The following is a 19176-nucleotide window of genomic DNA, read 5'->3' on the forward strand; positions in this document are numbered from 1 at the left end:
TGGTTCACTCAAATTTCTTAGACCTCAGGTCTTGAGGTCCTTTTCTAGCTCGACATCTATGATCCTAAGATTACTGGGAGATTGTATTGAGTAGTTTGGGTGAGTCAGATTATGCAGGGCCTCAGAAGCTGGGCAGAGGAGTTAGATTTGAAATCCAGAGTCACTGAAGTTTTTTGAGTAGGATAGTAATCTGATTGATGATGATGAAGAAAGAGAAAAAAAATGATGTTTAGGAAAGATTTCCCTGGCTGTAGTGTCTGGGGAGGGTTGGAGGGAAGATGAGGGAGACAAGGAGCCTAAGAGACTATGGAACTGATAAGAAAGTGATAGACAGGAGAGACATTCTGAAGAAATCAAGTCAGTTTGTGGAATAAGTATATATGGCAATTGAAAAGGGAGGAGGTCCAGGCTTTCACAGAAGTTCTTGGGACTGAGAAAACAGCAGTGCCATGAATAGAAATAGGAAAAAGGTGAGGGGGCTTGGTCATTTTCCAGAAGAACAAACAGTGAGTGATTTCTCTGGAGACATTTTCAAATGATCTTAGCCATATTTATAAATTATAATAATATTAATACAACAATACAATGTTTGTATGTAACTTTTAACTTTATGAAAATGCTTTGACGCATCTAATTCCAATCACAAAACGCTCACAGGAGGTAAGCATGGCAGTGACCATCATCTGTTTTTTTGTAGGTAGGAAACTGAGGCATAAAAAGACTACCAGCTTTCCCAAGGTCATAGAGTAGGTTAAAATCTCTTGTTTTCCATTCATTTTCTCTTCCCTCTTGACCGCAGTGTTAAGACAGTGAAAAGGGCCTCATAGTGATGCAATAAGGAGTTGAATTGGTCCATTTGATGGTTTTGGGGGGATGGTTTACCAAATTATGGTTGGGAGGAGATGATGCAGAAAGAGCCTAGAATAGAGCAAGAAGAGATCCTGTGTCCTGACCAGGGATACTATTATCACTGATTCTTTAGAATGCCTGGGCCAGCCTTGACTGATGCTCCTATCAGGACCTCCAAGAGAGGTTGGATCCCCTACATTCCCTTACATTCCTTTGATGGTCTGATCCTGGGAAGAGCAGAGAGATACCATCACAAAACAGGTCAAGGCTGGGTCAGTTTATGGGCCCCTGAGAACACAGGTCTGTACTGGATTGATTTGGGGACTCTTCTGGGAGATAAGTGTAGGTTAATTTGGATTACCCCTGGGGGCCAAGTTGATGCCAATCTTAGGACAAATGTAGAGTTCTCCTATTGATCTAGGACCCTCCCTGCCCTTCTGGGCATCTCTTATCATCCCAGAGCTGGGATGGAGCCAGTTCTGCATAGAAGGGCAAGGAGTGTTTAGATATAGTCTTGTGGAGGAACTCAAGGTAGGTTTTGGATCTGGCAGGATGAGTGGTCTTTGGCTGAATCTCACTGGCCTCTCATCTATACCCTGTGGGCACACACAGATATGTATTCATGGGCATTGCATGCACATTCACTAGAATCTCACCCAGATACAAACATTCATGGACATATACAAACACATACAAACATACATACATACATATATGTATACATTTACACACTTACACATATATACACATGTGGTATGTATATATACAGGTATGTATGTATATGTGTGTGTATATATATACTTACATACATACATACATATATATATTTATTTACCCCAAACCTCTCCTTTCACCTATCTAGTTATTTCACAATTATTCCCAAGTAAGCAGAGAAAAAGGACTCATTCCATTGCAAGGGAGGGGTGGAGAGCTTCTCCTTTAAAAAGAAAAAGAAAATCTCAACTTGAATTCTGAATTATCTGTGGCTCGGTTTATTAAAGGGCCATTTTTTCCAATGAGATCAACTAGTAAGTACATGAAGCTACTCTGTCCCTAGGAGAAGAGCTATCACCAAAGACTGCAAGAGCTCACCATCTCTTTCTCCCTCTCCCTCTCAGCTACTTTTGCTGACTTCCTATTTCACAATATGGACAACTGTAGGGTACAAATGTCCAGGACATTGTAACCCCATGGACTGAGGGCTCTTCATTAGCAATTAATCTTTTAATTTGTTCAGAGCTGTTGGTGTTTTAGGGTCATTCTCACGAGCTGAAGTCTTTAATGGAGCTTCCATTAAATATATATTATAAGAGGGTTCAGGATAGCAAATAGGTTGGCCAAAGTTGGGGTATTGGAGTCAGCCAACAGAAACACAATGTGGGATGTTTAGAAATATTCATAGCGTTCCCAGCTCTGGCTACGTCAGGTTTCTGTGGTCATTTCCTGGTGGCAACAACTAGTTTCCTTTGTCAGCCAGTAGCTGTGAGAATTCTAGATGGGCCAACTACAGCGCAAACTCATTAAAAATGAAAGGGAAGAGACTGAAGCTTAGTTCTTGAAAAAGACCTGCAACTCTTTGGCTGGCAGCCTGGTATTTGGCTGAAATGGCACATGACGAAAATTTCATGTGCAAAGAAAGGAGGAGAAGGGAAGAAGCCTAGGAAAACCTGCCAGGTGAATGAGAATCATCAGTGTGCACATTCAGAGAGAGCTTAATTTATGTTATTGGGAATCCAAATGTGAAAGTGCAAAGACTTTCAACTATTGGTGCTGAATGACTCTGTTTTTGCATTTCTCAGCAAGTTGTTGTAATATCTGACCTCCTTGATGAAATAACTGCCAATTTGGAAAATAATATTTCTGCCTTTTCCAGATGTTTGACTGTCTCTTTCTCTTACTTTTCTCCCTCTTTTGGCTGGCCCTCAGAACTGTATCCTGGAGAGCTCTCCGGAGGTATCCCCATGTTTGAAACTACTGTCTCCATTCCTCACATCCTTTCCTCTTTGGGGAGGGCAAGTTGAGCTGCTGCCACAATCTCATTCAGGCTATCCTGCTCTGTGTGTGTGTGTGTGTGTATATGTGTGTGTGTGTGTGTGTGTGTGTGTGTGTTATACAGAATTCTGTTGCTATCCTTCATCTTGTGGGTATCAGCTTGGCAGCAGTTGGCTTCCCTGGGTTTTTCCTTGCATGGCTGTTTTGTTTGTGATGTGAACTGATGTTGTATTCAGTGCTTGAATAACAATGATAATAGAAGAATAAAAGCCCAATTGATTTGGGGATTTGCCTATGAGAGGGCAAGCCTACAGTAGTGATTTGGTTTGGACAGCGACATGCTGTGGTCTTTGGTTGTGAGTTTGCTATACTTACTGCTGTGGGTGATTAGATGTGGGACTGTGGGTTGGGGGAGTAGGAACTTAAATTTTGTTGTTCTTAAATCCAGAAAAGAGAGGGTAAAAACAGAATGACAGTGAGAGGAAGGAGGATCATTGCAATGAATCTAGTAATCTCACCTGGACCAAAGCTTTTCCCATAATTTCTTTTGATCCCCAGTCCTGGTGAGGAGTGACTCCCTTGATATAAAGACCTAGATCCTATAACAATGAATTCCAGCAAGCCACTACCTGCTCTTTTTGGGGGGGCTGGAATGTAGTGGAATAGGCCATGGTTTGTGATATAAGTTAGGGCTGGGCAATATTTGGGTCATCTAGAACCTAGGTTCCTTAGACTGTTGAACTTTTCTAGAGTTATTGTAAAGAAAGGGTATTGGCAGGTATTGAATGTGTAACGACCTTTAGATACTGGCTTTTTCAGACTTAGTTTGGAACATCCCAACAGAACCACAGAATCTCAAAATATTTGAAACAGACCCCAGTAGATATCTAACCTGACTTATATCCAAATTAAAAAACCTCATCACAATATACCTGACAAGTAGATCATCTAATCTTTAGAACTCCATTAAGGGGAAACTTTACAACATACCCCAAAATGGTCAGCCACCATTTGCATTGAAGACCTCCAGTCTCCTCTCCCTTCCTCCCTTCCCTACTTCCCAGGGCAGTTCACTCCACTTTCAGGTAACTCTGATTGTTAGGAAATTTTTCCTTATATCAAGCCTAAATTTTTCTCTGTAATTTCCATCCTTTACTTCTTGTTCTGCCCTTTGGAGCAAAGTACAAGCCTGACCTCTTCAAGGACTTGAAGGTCTAGAAAGCCTAGAGGTGGCCTTATTGGCTGAGTGAGTCCTGACTCCAAACTCCCAGCTTCCCAAAGGCATTTTCAACCTCAGGCATACACCCTTGCTCCTGTCCATGGATAGCAAAAGTCACCATCAGGAGCAGGAACACACCACCTTAGGACAAAAACAAAGAGCCCAGTCAGACAGAAAATTCTGGACTCAAGAAAATAGATGTTAGGGGCAAAATTTTGGAGAGGATAATGTTGGTAAGAATCACACTTGGAGGTATGTTCTGCATTTGTTTTTTAAGATTCTGGTTTAATGGAAAGATCATTGGTTCTAGAATTAGGTTCAAATTTTGCCTCTGGCACTTACTACCTATGTGTCCCTGGAGAAGTCACTTCACTTTCTTTGGTTCTCAGTTTCCTCATCTGTAATATGAGGGGGGGTTAAACTAAATGGTTTCTGAAGCACTTTTCAGCTCAAGGTCCATGATCCCTTCCCCTAACCCCCAATAACTTGTGCTCTCTAATTTCCTTTCTTTCCCTACTCCCATTTATCACCTCCTAAAGCTGTACCTAGGGCAGTTTGTCCATTTCCCCTACTCCTGTCTACTCCTAGCTGTGTACATATATGTATGCTCAAACATAAAATGGATGTCAGGTAGATATGGTGCAGGTTTTTCCTATCTCTCACTATCCATTGTATTTAATAGAAATTCCACTACCTCAACACCTCTGAATTGAGAAGAACCAAACATACTCTCAAATGAAACTTTACTAGCCCTGATTCTCACAGGTTCCTACAACTACTTGCCCTGAGGATATGACCTTTCTCTAGTGTCCTTTTTTTTGATTTCTGACAGAACAGAAATATGTTTGATTGTTGGGTTCTAGTCTCCTAACACTTTGGGCTATATATAGCCTTGTCCCCAGGTGTCTGTTTTTTTGGCTAGACATTCACTTTGCTGGTGATTGGCTCAGTTATGGTTTTTAGGGGGATGCTTTGGGGAAGGAGAATAACATCAAAGCTGAAGGAATCAGATGAAGATACTAGAGAAGATCTCAGTGGACCACCTCTTTCTTTCCTGTTCCAAAGGGGATGATGATTAGTTAATCAACAAGCATTGATCAAGTGCCTATTTTGGGCAGGCACTTATACAGTGGTCTAGTATGGTTAAGGTCTGGGGACAGTCACAGGTCGTCCTGGATTCTCCTTGGCAGGCCTCATGCTCTGACACATTTGGAGGTTTGGTTAGGAACTTTTGGGTGTTGAAGCCATAATCATCAAAAAGTCCACCTGAAGTCACATCCAGCTTTCTTCTGGCTACAAAAGAAATCATATGCTTTCAGGGAATCTAGATATAGAAAGGTGAATTAACCTATCCAAGACCCCACAGGGATCAAGCAGAAGATCCAGATTTGAACCCACTGCCTGTGATTCCAAATGCAACCTACTTCCATTAGTCCAACCTTTCTTGATTTTGTTTTATGCAGTTTTTCTATTCTGTTGTCTCCCTTCTCTGACAGTCCTAGTACAGTGTTATGTGCTTAATGTTTATTCAGTTAAACTTAATTTCTGGTATTCATTCATTTTTTTTTTTTGCCAAGGATGTGTTGAGAAGACTTGCATTTCTCCTTAATGTCTAGTTCAGAAGTTGGAGATATTTCCCCAAATACCCAAACCTCTCTTCCCTGTATTAATGTATTATGCGTCTTCTCATCATTCATGAATTTATTTCAACCCTGTTTGAAGCCATAGCTAACCTCTTAGGAGTAATGTATTCTCTAAATATTCCCACTCTGCACAGTATTTCCTTTTACTTTAATTCTTTAAGGAGCTGTTATAGTCAGTGGTGTGGGTGTTCTATCCACAACTGCAGGTCACAATCCCACCATAACTTAACTGGTCTTGAAGAGTCACTATCAGAAGAAGAGAGGAGAGGAGAGGAGAGGTGAGGTCATTGCAATGTAGCCAACCTATTGATAAGCCTTTGGGAACATAGTTAGACTACTCTTAAGAAAACAGGCTCAGCACTGGGTCTCCAGCTCATTAGGACCTCCCAGAGCTTGTACTCAACAGGCATAGCTTTTGAGAGCCCAGGGTCACCTGAATGCCAAAACAAGGCTTCAAAAATAGAATTTAATAGGAGATTATTTCCTTTTATTTAATTTAAAACTACTTTTTTTCCATCTTGGGGCCTTCTGGTTTGAATAATTCCTATATCCACTCCCATTCTTCCGCACCTTGGTCTTTTTCCTCTCTTGGGGTATAGGGTTCAGGGAAGACTAGAACCTCTGGGGTGAGGGCTGCTGAGCCCTTTTCAGGATTGCTTTCCACTTCTGTTGTCTACCTGATCCACCTCTCACCTGTTGCTTCAAGAAGCTGTAGCATGCGCAGTGGCCACACCCTGGTAAACCATTTCAGCAGACGGGCTAAACTGGGTTGAGGGTAACCGAGGAGTCTCAAACCCATCGGTGAGTTAGGGTGGTATCTACCCCAAGCACGTGAAGACTTCCTCTGGTGGAATGGGTGGATGAGAACAATTTGTTCCAAGGGCCATGAAGGCAGCTGAGCAGGTGCTGTCAAGCCCTTAGAGCTTGGTTAGACATTGAAGATGCCAAGGTCAGCCACTGCATCTTGAGTCACCAGTCATCTTGACTCTGTCCTGGCACTGGACTGTGATGACTCTGGAAGAGAATGAGGCTGATGACTTCATGCAACTCTGCCTCAGTTAAATTGGATTTATGTACAAATCAAAAGACATCAGTCATACCATTTTACCATTTTTACCTATCTTAAGGTCCTGTGGCAATGGGCAAGTGACGAAGCAAAAGGTGAGAATACATGGGGAGCTGTAATCACAACCCTGCACACAGGTGGCCCAGGCCATTGAGTCATCTTCTATTGGAAGCAGCAGTGGGATTCAGCAACCCCCTTTATGTCTGAGCAGCCTTTTTAAAGGACTGCATTGTTCATCTCCTCCTGTGAGGAAGGTGCATTAAAAATTGTCTGTTTACCCAACCCTGGCCTGTTTACCATGATAGGTGGGGAATCCCACCCCATGGTCAAAATACACACAAAAAAAATGTACAAAAACTTCTGCAAAGATGATTGTGCTCACTATAGGTACATGGAATGTGTACACACTTGTAGACAAAACAAAGTCCAGTAGACCTGAAAGACAGTTCTTGTTGCTAGAGAATTCAGTGAGTATTGCATCCAAATAGTGCCCTTGAGTGAAACAAGGCTGGCAAATGAAGGCCAGATCACTGAAGTCAGAGCTAGATACATGTTTTTCTGGAGTGGCTGCAGTGAAGGGGAGCACCATGAATCTGGTATAGGTTTTACAATCAAAACTAATCTAGTCAACAAGCTTATATGCCTACCAAAAGAAATGAATGACAGGCTCATGACAATGGGATTGCCACTTGCAGGAAAATGCCACACCACCATCATCAGTGCCTATGCTCCCACCATGATGAACCCTGATGAAGTCAAAGAAATATTCTATGAAGACCTGGAGACTCTTATCATCAATGTGCCAAAAGAAGATGAGCTTATAATTCTTGGTGACTTTAGTGCTAGAGAAGGCTCAGACAACTTGACATGGCAGGGAGTCCTTGGGAGGAATGCAGTTGGAAACAGCAACAGCAATGGTCACTTACTACTGAAGACTTGTGCATCTCATGGCCTTCTCATCACCAACACTATCGTCCATGTACCTAAAAACAATAAAACTTTATGGATTCACCCTTGCAGCAAACATTGACATTTAATAGACTATGTGATTGTAAGAGATTGTAATGAAAAGAGATAGACAGTATGGGAGAATGGGAGAATGATATAGGCAATATGTGGTGCAGAGGCTGGACTGATCATAGACTTATTCTCTCCAAGGTAAATATTCTCATTCAACAAAAGAGGCGGCCCCAAGGCAAAATGACTACCAGAAGACTTAATATTAACAGATTAGAACACTTCTCTGAGTGGGAACAATTTGTTGCTAACTTGGAGGGAAGATTGAGCCAACACATGGTTGGCAACAGTGGAGCAGAAAAGGAGTGGGCAACTTTCAGAGATTTGGTGTACAGCATTTCATTCACTCATCTGGATCAGAACACTCACAAACATCAAGACTGGTTTGACAAAAATGATGGAGAAATTCAGAAGCTGCTAAATGAAAATTGAGAACTCCACAGGGTTTACTAGCAGGATAATTCATCCATTTCTAAGAAGGCAGCATTTAATTCCATCAAAAGTAAAGTACAAGTAAAACTTAGAGAGATGCAGGATCCTTGGTTCAGTACGAACGCAAATGAAATTCAGTTTTATGCTGATAGTAACAATCCAGAGCACTTTTAGGATGCCCTAAAGGCTATTTATGTTCCAAAGACATATAATGCATCTCAATGACTCAGTGCTGATGGAGCCATATTGATTCCTGATAAGGACATGGTCCTGGAGAAATGGGCTGAACACTTCCATAGTGTTCTCAACAGACAGTCATCAATCAATGCTGGAACCATTGACAATTTACCTCAGGTTGAAGTCAATCCCTCTCTAGACAAATTCCCCACTGAAGAAGAGATTTTGAATGCCATTAGTCTCCTCTCTTGTGGCAACGCACCTGGTGCTTATTCTATTCCAGCTGAGATTTATAAGGTTGGGGGGGTCCATTGCTCATAAAAGCTGACTAAAATTTTCCAGGTTATATGGCAACAGGAGGTTATTCCCTAGGAGTTCAAAGACACCTCCACTGTCCATCTCTATAAAGGTAAAGGAAATAGATTACCCTGTGACAATCACAATGGGGGGAGGGGGTCTCTCTCTTAGTCATTGCTGACAAGATTCTTGCTAGAGTCCTCCTCAATAGGCTAATCCTTCATCTGGAAGATGTTCATCTACCTGAGAGCCAGTGTGGCTTCAGAAAGGGCCAAGGAATGGTCGATACAGTGTTTGTTGCCCAATAACTCCAGGAGAAATGCCAGAAGCCAAACAGAGGTCTGTACACAATATTTGTAGATCTGACGGAGGCTTTTGATACTCTCAGTCATGAGGGCTTATGGAAAATTGTGTCAAAATGTGGTTGCCCAGAGAAGTTCATCAGTATTGTACATCAATTTCATGATGACATGCTTGCTGGGTTCTGGATAATTGATAATGCTCTTGCACTTTCTCAGTCACCAATTGAGTGAATCAAGGCTGTGTGCTTGCTCCCATGCTTTTTAGAGTGATGTTTTCAGCCATGTTGTCAAATGCCTTTAGTGAGGATGGACGTGGCATCAAGGTCAGCTACTGCACTGATCAAAATTTATTCAACTTGAAAAGGCTACGAGCTAAGACTAAAGTGAAGGGAGTGTTGATACGTGTTTTTTTTGTTTGTTTGTTTGCACGTGATTGTGCACTTAATGCAGCCTCTGAAGCTGAGATGTAATAAAATATGGGTCGATTGTGTACTGCTTGTGCTAATTTTGGCCTAACAATTAACAACAAAGAAACACAAGTGCTCCATCAGCCAGTACCACACCATCCATACATAGAACCATTGGTTACAGCAAATGGAGAAGTTTTGAATATTGTGGTTAAGTTCATTTACCTGGTACACTTTCCAGGGATGTACACATTGATAATGAGGTCGACACACACATTGCCAGAACTAGCTTAGTGTTTGGGAGGCTCTGAAGGAAAGTGTGGGAGAAAAGACGTATTAGACTGCTTACCAAACTGAAGGTCTACAAAGCCATTGTGTTGACCTCATAGTTGAATGCCTGTGAAACCTGGACAGTATACCAGTGCCACGCCAGGAAACTGAATCGCTTCCATTTGAATTGTCTTAGAAAAATTCTGGAGATCACCTGGCAGGATAAGGTACCAGACACTGAGGTCCTTCCTCAAACTAAACTGCCAAGCATTCAAACTCTACTTCACAGAGCACAACTCTGATGGGCTGGCCATGTTGTTTGGATGCCAAATGTACGCTTACCTAAAAGACTATTTTTGGAGAACTCACACAAGGCAAGCACTCACATGGTGGTCAGAAAAAGTGACACAAGGATACTCTCAAGGTCTCTCTTAAGAACTTTGTAATTGATTGTGTGACGTGGGAAGCACTGGCACAGGACCACCCAGCATGGTGTGTCCTCATTAGAGAAGGTGCTATACCCAATGAGCAAAGCAGAATTGAAGTAGCTCAAAAAAAAATGTGAAATGCACAAATTTAGAGAATCCACCCCAAATGTTCACTTGGACTATTTGTGCCTGACCTGTGGTAGAACATTCCAAACTTGTGTTGGTCTGATCAGCCACAGTCGGACACACTGTAACCTGATTCTAACATAGTGATGTCATTTTGCTCCTCTTAGAGAGCGAAGGAAAACAACCAACCAACACTCATTGTCAGAAATGTTTTCCATTCACAATTTAGGTTATCACTTCTGTGCTGCTGATTCCAAAATATACAGCATGTCACAGAAGGCTCCCTTCTCCATGCCTCAGCTTCCTCTTCTCTAAGATGAGCAGGTTTAGATAATATCATTTCTAAGGCGCCTCAGACTTCCCCCTTGCCATCTTCCCATCTCTGTTTATTCATATGAATAAATCTTCTCTGATGCCTGCAGTCCACTTTCTCCCCTACAACATTCAGAATTCTTCTCTCCCTTTTATCTGAAGCCTTCCCAGTTCTCCATGCCTTCTCTCCTCATAATGGGACTACAAGTCTCCATACCTTAGGATCCTTGATTTAGAGTCTGAGGCGCCTTAGAAATGATATTGTCTAAACCTGAAGCATTACGTGCCCTTCTTCTGTTCTAGTCCTCCTCTGGCACCTTGTTCTGCCATAGAGATGACCCTGAGCTCTAGGAGGATATGCTGTCATAGAGAATGCTCTGGCTGGTCCTGCCACATAGTTCTGAGGGTAGGCCTGGTAATCAGCTGTGATTGTGACTAAGGCTCAGCCTGGTGAGGTGTTGAGAGATTCATCAACAGAAGGTCCACCACCAGGTGATGCTTTGTTTTTGACCACAGCAATTCCTGAAGACTGTCTTATATGGCATGGAGGGGTTGCACTCTGTGTCGTTGGAGGGAGTGCTCACAGTGATGAAATCTAGATTTTTTTGAAGGGTTTTAGTGAGTATGGATCTTTACCTCTTCCTTTCCATAAACAGCTTATGATGATGTGGACAGAATGGGGGCTACTAAGTTTGGTGCCCAGGACTGTCAATGTTCACCTTCCCCCTGATTTTCTTGGATAAATAATCTATGTCTGCACTGGTATACTGTCCAGATTGGAACTCTGGTCTTCCTGATTTTAGGCCCAGCACTGTCTCACCTAGCTGCTGATCTCAAAGGTTGTCTTATATCCAACACCCTCATTTTACTCGAGGAAACAGACCCAGAGACATTGAGTGACTCTCCTGAGGTCACACAAATTGGGACGGATAGTGGTGGGAGTTGAACCCAGGTGTTTTGACTCTAAACCCAGTACTGTCTCCATCGTACTACACTGCTTCCCCGTGGTGATGGTGTGTGGATGCAGCAGGAAAGGGTCTTAGAAATAATTTATTCCAAACCATTCTTTTTATAGACCACACTGAGGCTTCAAAAGGGAAGAGATTTGCCAAAGGCCACATTGCTTATATTATGAAGACTTAGGTTGTCTTCGATCTTGACTGTGACAGCCTTGAACAGTTGGAGAAGGTGATAGCTAGAGGGAATGGGTGATGACTGGCACTCATTTTGGTTAATATAAATAACTGTTTATTGAATACTTACTATGAGACATTGTGATAAGCACTAATAAGAAACAAAAAAGGACTATATCTTTAAGGATTTGGGGTGGTGGTTAGACAAGTACACAAAGGATGCTAATGCAAAGCTTAATAGAAGGGAATTCAGCTGCTCTTTATATCAGTGACCATCCTCTTCTTTTAGATATTCTTTCTCCATCTTAACTGCTGGGTTTTTCTTTTCTTTTTAAATGTTTTGTTGCTGTTATTTCTTGGGTTCTACTATCTAAATTTTTGTGACCTGATCTACTCCCATGGGTTCAATGATCATCTCCAAAACAATGACACCCACATCTATATACCTAGCCCTTACCTCTCCCCTGAATTTCATTCCTGCACCTCCAAACACTTGCTGGATAGCTCCTCTTGGATATCCCTCTGGCATCTCAAACTCAACATATCCCAAATTAAACTCATCCTAAACCTAGCCCTCTTCTAAACCTCTCTTGTTCTATTAGAGGGCTCTCCCACCATCCTCTCAGTCACCCATTTTTCTCATCTTTTGACCCTTACTCTTTCTTATCCCCCTTACTGAATCAGTTGCCAAGTCCTATCATCCATCCTTTTCTCTGTACTCAGATTGCCCTAATTCAACTCCTCATCATTCCTTGTGTGGACTATCATAATATCCTTCTAACTGGTCTTTCTTTCTGCTTTCCGTCTCATCTGCCTCCAATCCAGCCTTCACAGAGTTGTTATAATTATCTTCTGAAGCATAGGTCTGACCATGTCATAAGATCATAGATATAGAACAAGAAGAGACCAATTCATCCAACTCCATTATTTTACAGTTGAGGAAACTGAGGCCAGGGAGGTTAAGTGGTATGCCCACGATCACAAATAAGTAGTCATGGTCAAGGGGAAGATTTGAACCTAGGTCCTCTGACTCCAGTGTCAGTCCTTTTTTCACTATGTCATTCTTGCTTCCAAAACTTTCATTGACTTCCTATTGCATCTGGGATGAAATAAAAGCTTTACAGCATGCTGTTGAAAGCTTTTCCCAGTTTGGGTCCACCCTGACTTTCTAGCCTTGATTTTGTGTTATTCCTTGCCTTTGCTCACTCTGTGTTGCAGCAGAATTGGCCTGCTAGTTATTCTCCAACTTCCCCCATGCCATCTTCCCACCTCTGTTTATTCATATGAACAAACCCTCTCTGATGCCTGCAGTCCACTTTCTCCCCTACAACATTCAGAATTCTTCTCTCCCTCTTATCTGAAGCCTTCCCAGTTCTCCATGCATTCTCTCCTCATAAATGTGCTTGGAGGCACTTTATCTTTTCTCTCTCTTATCCCCTGCACTCTCTCACTTGTATTAGACTAGTCTGTGCTGCTCTTGGTAAGCTCCTTGAGGGCAGGGGCTTTCTCCATTTTGTTTTTGTATCCCTACTGTCTCACAGAGCACCTTGCACTGAGTAGATGTGTGTTTGTTGAATTCAACTAAATTGAAGGGATAGAGCATGTAATAGGAGATCAGAGGAGGAAGAAGACAAGGCTTCATAAAGGAGGCAGTGTTTGAGCTGGGCATACACAGAGAGATATGGGAGTAGGGTAGCATAGGTGAAAGGAATAGTAGGAGAAAAGGTAGGGAAATGAATGCTGCATTCAGCACATGGTCGGTGCAGCAGTCCAGTGTGCTGGGAACATAGTCTATTTGTGGGGAAACTGTGTGATAATGTTCAGTCACAGCCAAGCTGGGAAGTGTGAACTGAATTCTTATAGACAATAGGGAGGCATAGAAGATCTTTGAGCAGGAGAGTGGTATGATCAGAATGTTGTTCCATGGTAAAATGAATTCAGCAGCAGGTTTAGAATGTATTGGAAGGGAAGAGATTGGAATAAGGAAGACAAGATTAGGAGGCTATTGTAGCTGTCTAAATGAGAAGTAATGACATCCTGAACTGAGATGGGGGAGTAGAAGTGGGTGTGGGATGAGAAAATAGGGGATGGCTATAAGGGATATTTTGAAGATTGAATTTTTAGCATTTGGCCATGATTAGATATGGAGAGTAAGGGAGAGGGGGAATAAAAAAAAGATGACTCCAAGAGTCTGAGACAGAGTGCCTGGCAGGTTGGAGGTCCCATCAAGAAAAACAGAAAAGTCAGGAGGAAAAACAGATTTGAGGGAGAAGAAGAGTTTGGTTTTAGACCTGGTGAGTCTGAAGTACAAGTGGGGCACCCCAGTGAAGACACCTGGCAGACAGTTAGAAATGTGGAACTGAATCTTAGGAGAGAATCTGGAGCTGGAGAGGGAAACCTGTATTTCTCAGTGGCTTCTCTTGTAGACTCTAGCCCCAAGAAGTCTTGTAATGGAACAGTGATGTAAGCACAGGTAGCAATTAATACCATTAAAGTATATTGTTAGGCCTTTTTTTTTCAATTAAGCTGATGTCTTTGTCTGGTGTTAGACTCAGTATATTATCAGCTTTGGTGTGTCTCTGTGAGTGTGTATGTATGTGTGTGTGTGTGTATGTGTGTTTTGAACATATTCTTATCATGGATGCCCCTGGGTGACCCAAGCAGTTCATTTATCCTTGAGCCTGATCAACCCCTGACAACCCAACCCAATCCAACACCTGGAAAAAATGAATTGTACCTTTCTGGGTCATAATTACTTAAATGGGAAAATAATTTACTCCCTCTCTGCTCCCCAGAGCCCCATTTTCCTTCTCTGTGAAACAAGGGACTTGAACTCAATGACCTCTGAAGGTCCATTCCCAGTCTGAATCATCTGTTTTAAAATCTATCTAAATTCTGTAGTGTTATAGGAGCTGAACCCTTCTCATCTCAGAGCAGAGCCTTGGACAGATCCAGGAACCCAGAGGTCATTTGGTGAATGCTGGAAATGTATTTCCACTTGGAAATAGCTGATCCATTATCTCCTTTCCCTCATAATAGGCAATCATCTTGCCCCACCCTCTGAACTTTGCTATTTCCTAGGAGACAAACTAGCAAAGAGAAACATTCTTTTGGGATGATTTTTCCCCCATGAGGGAGCTGGATTTGGAATCAGAAGAGCTGAGTTTGAATGCTGACTCTGATACTACCTCTGTGACCTTAAGCAAGTCACAGAAACTCTTGGGGCCTCTGTTTCCTCATTTGTAAAATGAGGGGGTTGGGTTAAATGATCTCAAAGGACCCATTTAGCTTTACATGCATGGCCCTATTCCCTGGGAGTGAGGCCATTTGGAAATTTGTTGTAACTCTTCCAGAACCTTAGGAGTGCCTCTAGATGGAACCTTAGAGCCCTGACTGCCTGAAAAGTGTGGATGGACCTCACTTCATGAATTTTGCCATGCCAAATCAGCAGTTACAAACCAGATAAATCAAGGGGAGGGAGCCTTATTTTCATCCCAAAAGGATCTATCCTACTTGTAAAGTAAACATTCTGGTTGTGGTGTCTTTATGTGACCAGTTCTTCCAAAGCATTCAAAGTACAGTTTGTTTTATAAAAATTCAATTTCCATGCATGCCACTGTGGAGCACTGCTGTTGTAAACCATCCGTTGGCAGTCGGCAGAATTTGTGTGCTTCCTGAAGGGCTTCTTCCTCACTGGAGGATAGCCTGAGTCTGGGGAGAAATTAGCTTACAGTCTACAGGCATTCATCAAGCACTGAGCATGCTCCTTGTTTCTGTGTCTCCTCCACCAGTGGTCCTTTGTAGTGGCAACGATCACAGAGATTCCACCAGTCATCTGTCTTCCTAACTTCGTGGTGCAGAGGCATGTTCTAAGGCCTCTAAGGACCCAGACAGGAGGAACCATTATGGTAAGATGAACCCGTGTCCTCTCTGCCCTCTCATAGATGGGTGTTGGTCGAGAGCGCAGTGGTGAGGAAGAAGATGGTGCTGGAAAGAAAGGACAGATGTCACTTGACCTTCCCTTTCATTCTCAGCTCCTGGGTTACTTAGGACCAAGCATCAATCCCTTGTTCTTCCAACACCTGGTATAGAGTCTTGTCCCTACTTTCCTTATCAATGCCATATGTTCATGAGGCATGAAGGCAAATGGCACTAGCTCCTGTTGGGTTGTACCAGCAGGTCTTATCAGCTATGTGAGCTCATTTTTGGCCCATTGGGAAGGGAGGTAGATACCAGACAAGAAATGACTAGAATTTAGGGAGTATTAGGACCTGAAAGGTCCTTAATAAGTAAATGATTGTCTTAATTATTTTTCCTATGTTAGAGAAGAACCAAGAGCCCATTGTCAATTATACTAAAGTTGAATGGACTGCCTCAGAAGGTAATGAGTTCCTTGTCTCTGGAGGTCTCCAACAGGAGACTGAAGGACAAATTGAGAGTCATGATAGGGATTCCTGCTTTAGGCTTGGATTGGATTAGATGACCTCAGCAGAGAGACTCTGAGGTAGCTGTGGTACACATGAAAGTCCCTGGAGTCAGAGAACCTAGGTTCCTATCCCACCTCTGGCACTTGTGACTTGGGGCAAATCCCTGAACCTCTCTCAGTCTCATTTTCCTCACCTGTAACAGAAAGGGGCTAAGCTAAATGCCTTTTGAGGTCCTTTCCAGTCTATATCTGTGAACCTACGAGCCATTCTGGCCCAGAGATTCTAGAATCATGAGATTCTATGTGTGGATGATTCCTTTCTGTCTCTGAGTTTGTGGCCATCTCTGAATGTATCTTGGATATCTGGGAGGGCAGTGAGGGATGGGCAGGGTGTGTGCTCCTTTGGGCCAGATGAATTTGTCAAATCCTTATTAAACACCTACTCTCTGGTCAAACTTATGTTGAAGTCTAGGGAAAGAGGCATTGCTCCTTCTCAAAGAACTTAGAGGGGAGATAAGGTAAATCTGCAAGAAATAATCGGGGAACAAGTTAAAGATCTATGTGGCACAAACTGATCAATCATGACAACTATAATACTAACAATTCCCTTAAAAGGGAAGCAAATCCTTTTCATCTCCTTTATCTCATGTAACCCTCCCAACAGCCCTGTGGGGTAGGTCATAGGATCGTAGATGTGGAGCTGGAAGGACCTTCTAGTTCATCTAGTCCAATCCCCTCCTTTTACAGATAAGGATACTGAGGCCCAGAGAAGTCATATGACTTTCCCAAGTTCATATATGAAGTAAGTATAGGAGCTAGGATGTGAGCTCAGGTTCCATATTCTTCCACTGAACCATGCTGCATCCCAGGCATTGGGTATTATTTCTCATTTTTCATGAGGCCCAAAGATGGGACAGGACTTTCCAAAGGTCACACAGTTGGTTCATGGAAGAGCTAGGATTAGAACCCAGGTCTCTTTACTCCCAACCCAGGGCTGTTTTCAATAGATTACGCTTTCTTTCCTCAGGCGACCCGAGCTGTTATAGCCGGTCCTTCCTGTACCCTGTCATTGGTTGGCAGCTTTGAGCCAGCATAGCTCATTAATAATACACCCGTCATGAAATATGGATGACCAACTTCCCCAGGAAACGCATATGCTACATTCTTCACACCTGAGAAAGCTCACTTTGGGCATGCCAACTTGAGAAAGGTGATCCCCAAGGCCAAGACTAAGACATGGGGTATACAATATTAATATGAATTTGGCATAGATAATCTGTTGGGTGGTAGAAAAAGATGCAGTGGACAGATTTTCTCACCATCACTGAGGGGATTGAATGACATGATCTTGGTTTTTCCTTCCGACTCTGAAGTCTAACATCCTAAGTTTTTAAATATCTGAGATCAGCTTTAAAACAGTACCCAATACTTTGGCTCAGACCGGACTCCTGAGCCAACATCCTGAGCACAGTCCTGGGGATCTTATTAAATTCCTGAATGTCCTTCAAAACCCAGTTCCTATAATGGACCTTAAGCAATGCCCTGGCCAAATGGGATTCTCTCCCCATTCTGTGCTTTCCTAGCATTTTCTTTGCACGCCCCCCCATTAGACTTATCATAGTCTACCTCGTGTTTTGGTTATTGTGTACATACCTTATCTCCCCCTACTAGACCGTAAGCCTGTTAGGTTTGGGACGATGTTTTATATCACTTTTCGTCTCTCATGGTGCCCAGCAGAGGCCCTTGTACTAGTACGTCTTCAATTAATATCTATTTAGTTGAATCAGAAAAGGGTTATATAGTTCTCGGATTAGATGCATTCAGTCGATTTATCCTAAGGGAAGAGGGAATGGGGCAGTGCCCAATAGAGACAGTTACTAATGGGTAGGCATTTCTAACTCTTTGAAGGGTTTGGAATGAGCAATGTTGTCCTCTTCCTTTGGCTGACCTGCTGTTCCTCTTCCCCCACGCCACCTCCCAACAATACTATAATGGTTTACCTTTATGATAGGGGTTCATGGCTCTCAAAGTGCTTTCTTCACAGTAATCCTGTGAGGAAGGCAATGCAAGATGAAGAAATGAGGCTCATAAGCGCAAAGTTGATTTGCTCCCAACTCACAGCTACTCAGTAGCAGAGCTGGGTTTGGAAGCCAGATCTTGTGCCTCCAAATTCAGAGCTCCTTCTAGGCCTCTCCTCCTTTTTCTGCACCATTGCTCTGTGATCAACTAGCCAAGAATGTTGCCCAGGAGGCTTAGGGCTTCACCACTTCTGGATTGTTCGGTATAGGAGGATAGGTCCCCCTGCAGACCTGCTAAAATGCCTTGGTATTCATTCTGTCTCTATGCTTATTCCCAAAGGCTGGGAAACTGGCTATTGAACGAGGCTGGGCCATCAACATAGGTAAGTACAACAGGGAATTCAGTCTGGAAGAGCCTTGGGCTGTGTGTGTGTGTGTGTGTGTGTGTGTGTGTGTGTGTGTGTGTGTCCCTTTCCCTGCTTCTTCAGCCTGAGTACTCATTGTTGGCTTTTAGGAGATGGACCCTTGAGAAGTTCAGATTTGTTTGGACCTTTTGTTGGGTTTGTTTTTTTTTTTTTTACAAAAATCCAAAGAATTTATTTTTTTACAAAATCCACAGAATCCTAGTACTAGAGGTGATCTGATCTAACCTTTTCATTTTATAGTTGAGGAAACAGGCCCAGAGAGGTGGAGGTCACACAGACCCGGGAATCAAGCTGGGGTCCTCTGACTCTCTAGCCTAGGATTCTTTCCCCTGCAGTTCTTTCCCATAAATGGTATTGTTCTCCAAACTCTCAAGGATAAGCCTTGTCATCGCTAGGGTTGGCTTCGTGTGTGGGAGGAATGAGCCACCACCTAAGTGGTATAATTTGTGGTGCCCAGCAAGATCCCTCTGCCCAAAGGTCTCTCCCCCACTGGTTTGTCATGAAGTCTAAAATGCCACCCCTTGGTGTCATTTGTTAAAAGCTTTCTGGAACTTGGATCATCCCAAGATTATGCATAGGTAGGAGGTAGGAGGACACACACACACACACACACACACACACACACACACACACACAC

At 42.8% G+C, this 19176-nt stretch overlaps 1 protein-coding gene across 1 annotated transcript in view; it reads left to right on the top strand.

Annotated features, from left to right (window-relative positions):
* Positions 1-19176, top strand: part of HDAC11 (histone deacetylase 11) — a 44438-nt gene that overhangs the window by 13320 nt on the left and 11942 nt on the right. Inside the window, exons 4-5 of the mRNA XM_027837094.1 lie at positions 15462-15578; positions 18455-18497. Coding sequence (XP_027692895.1) covers positions 15462-15578; positions 18455-18497 — 160 coding nt within the window. The remainder of the gene's footprint in view (positions 1-15461; positions 15579-18454; positions 18498-19176) is intronic.

The sequence above is a fragment of the Vombatus ursinus genome, unplaced genomic scaffold (assembly GCF_900497805.2).
Source record: "Vombatus ursinus unplaced genomic scaffold, bare-nosed wombat genome assembly UNPS02014820.1, whole genome shotgun sequence".
NCBI lineage: Eukaryota > Metazoa > Chordata > Mammalia > Diprotodontia > Vombatidae > Vombatus > Vombatus ursinus.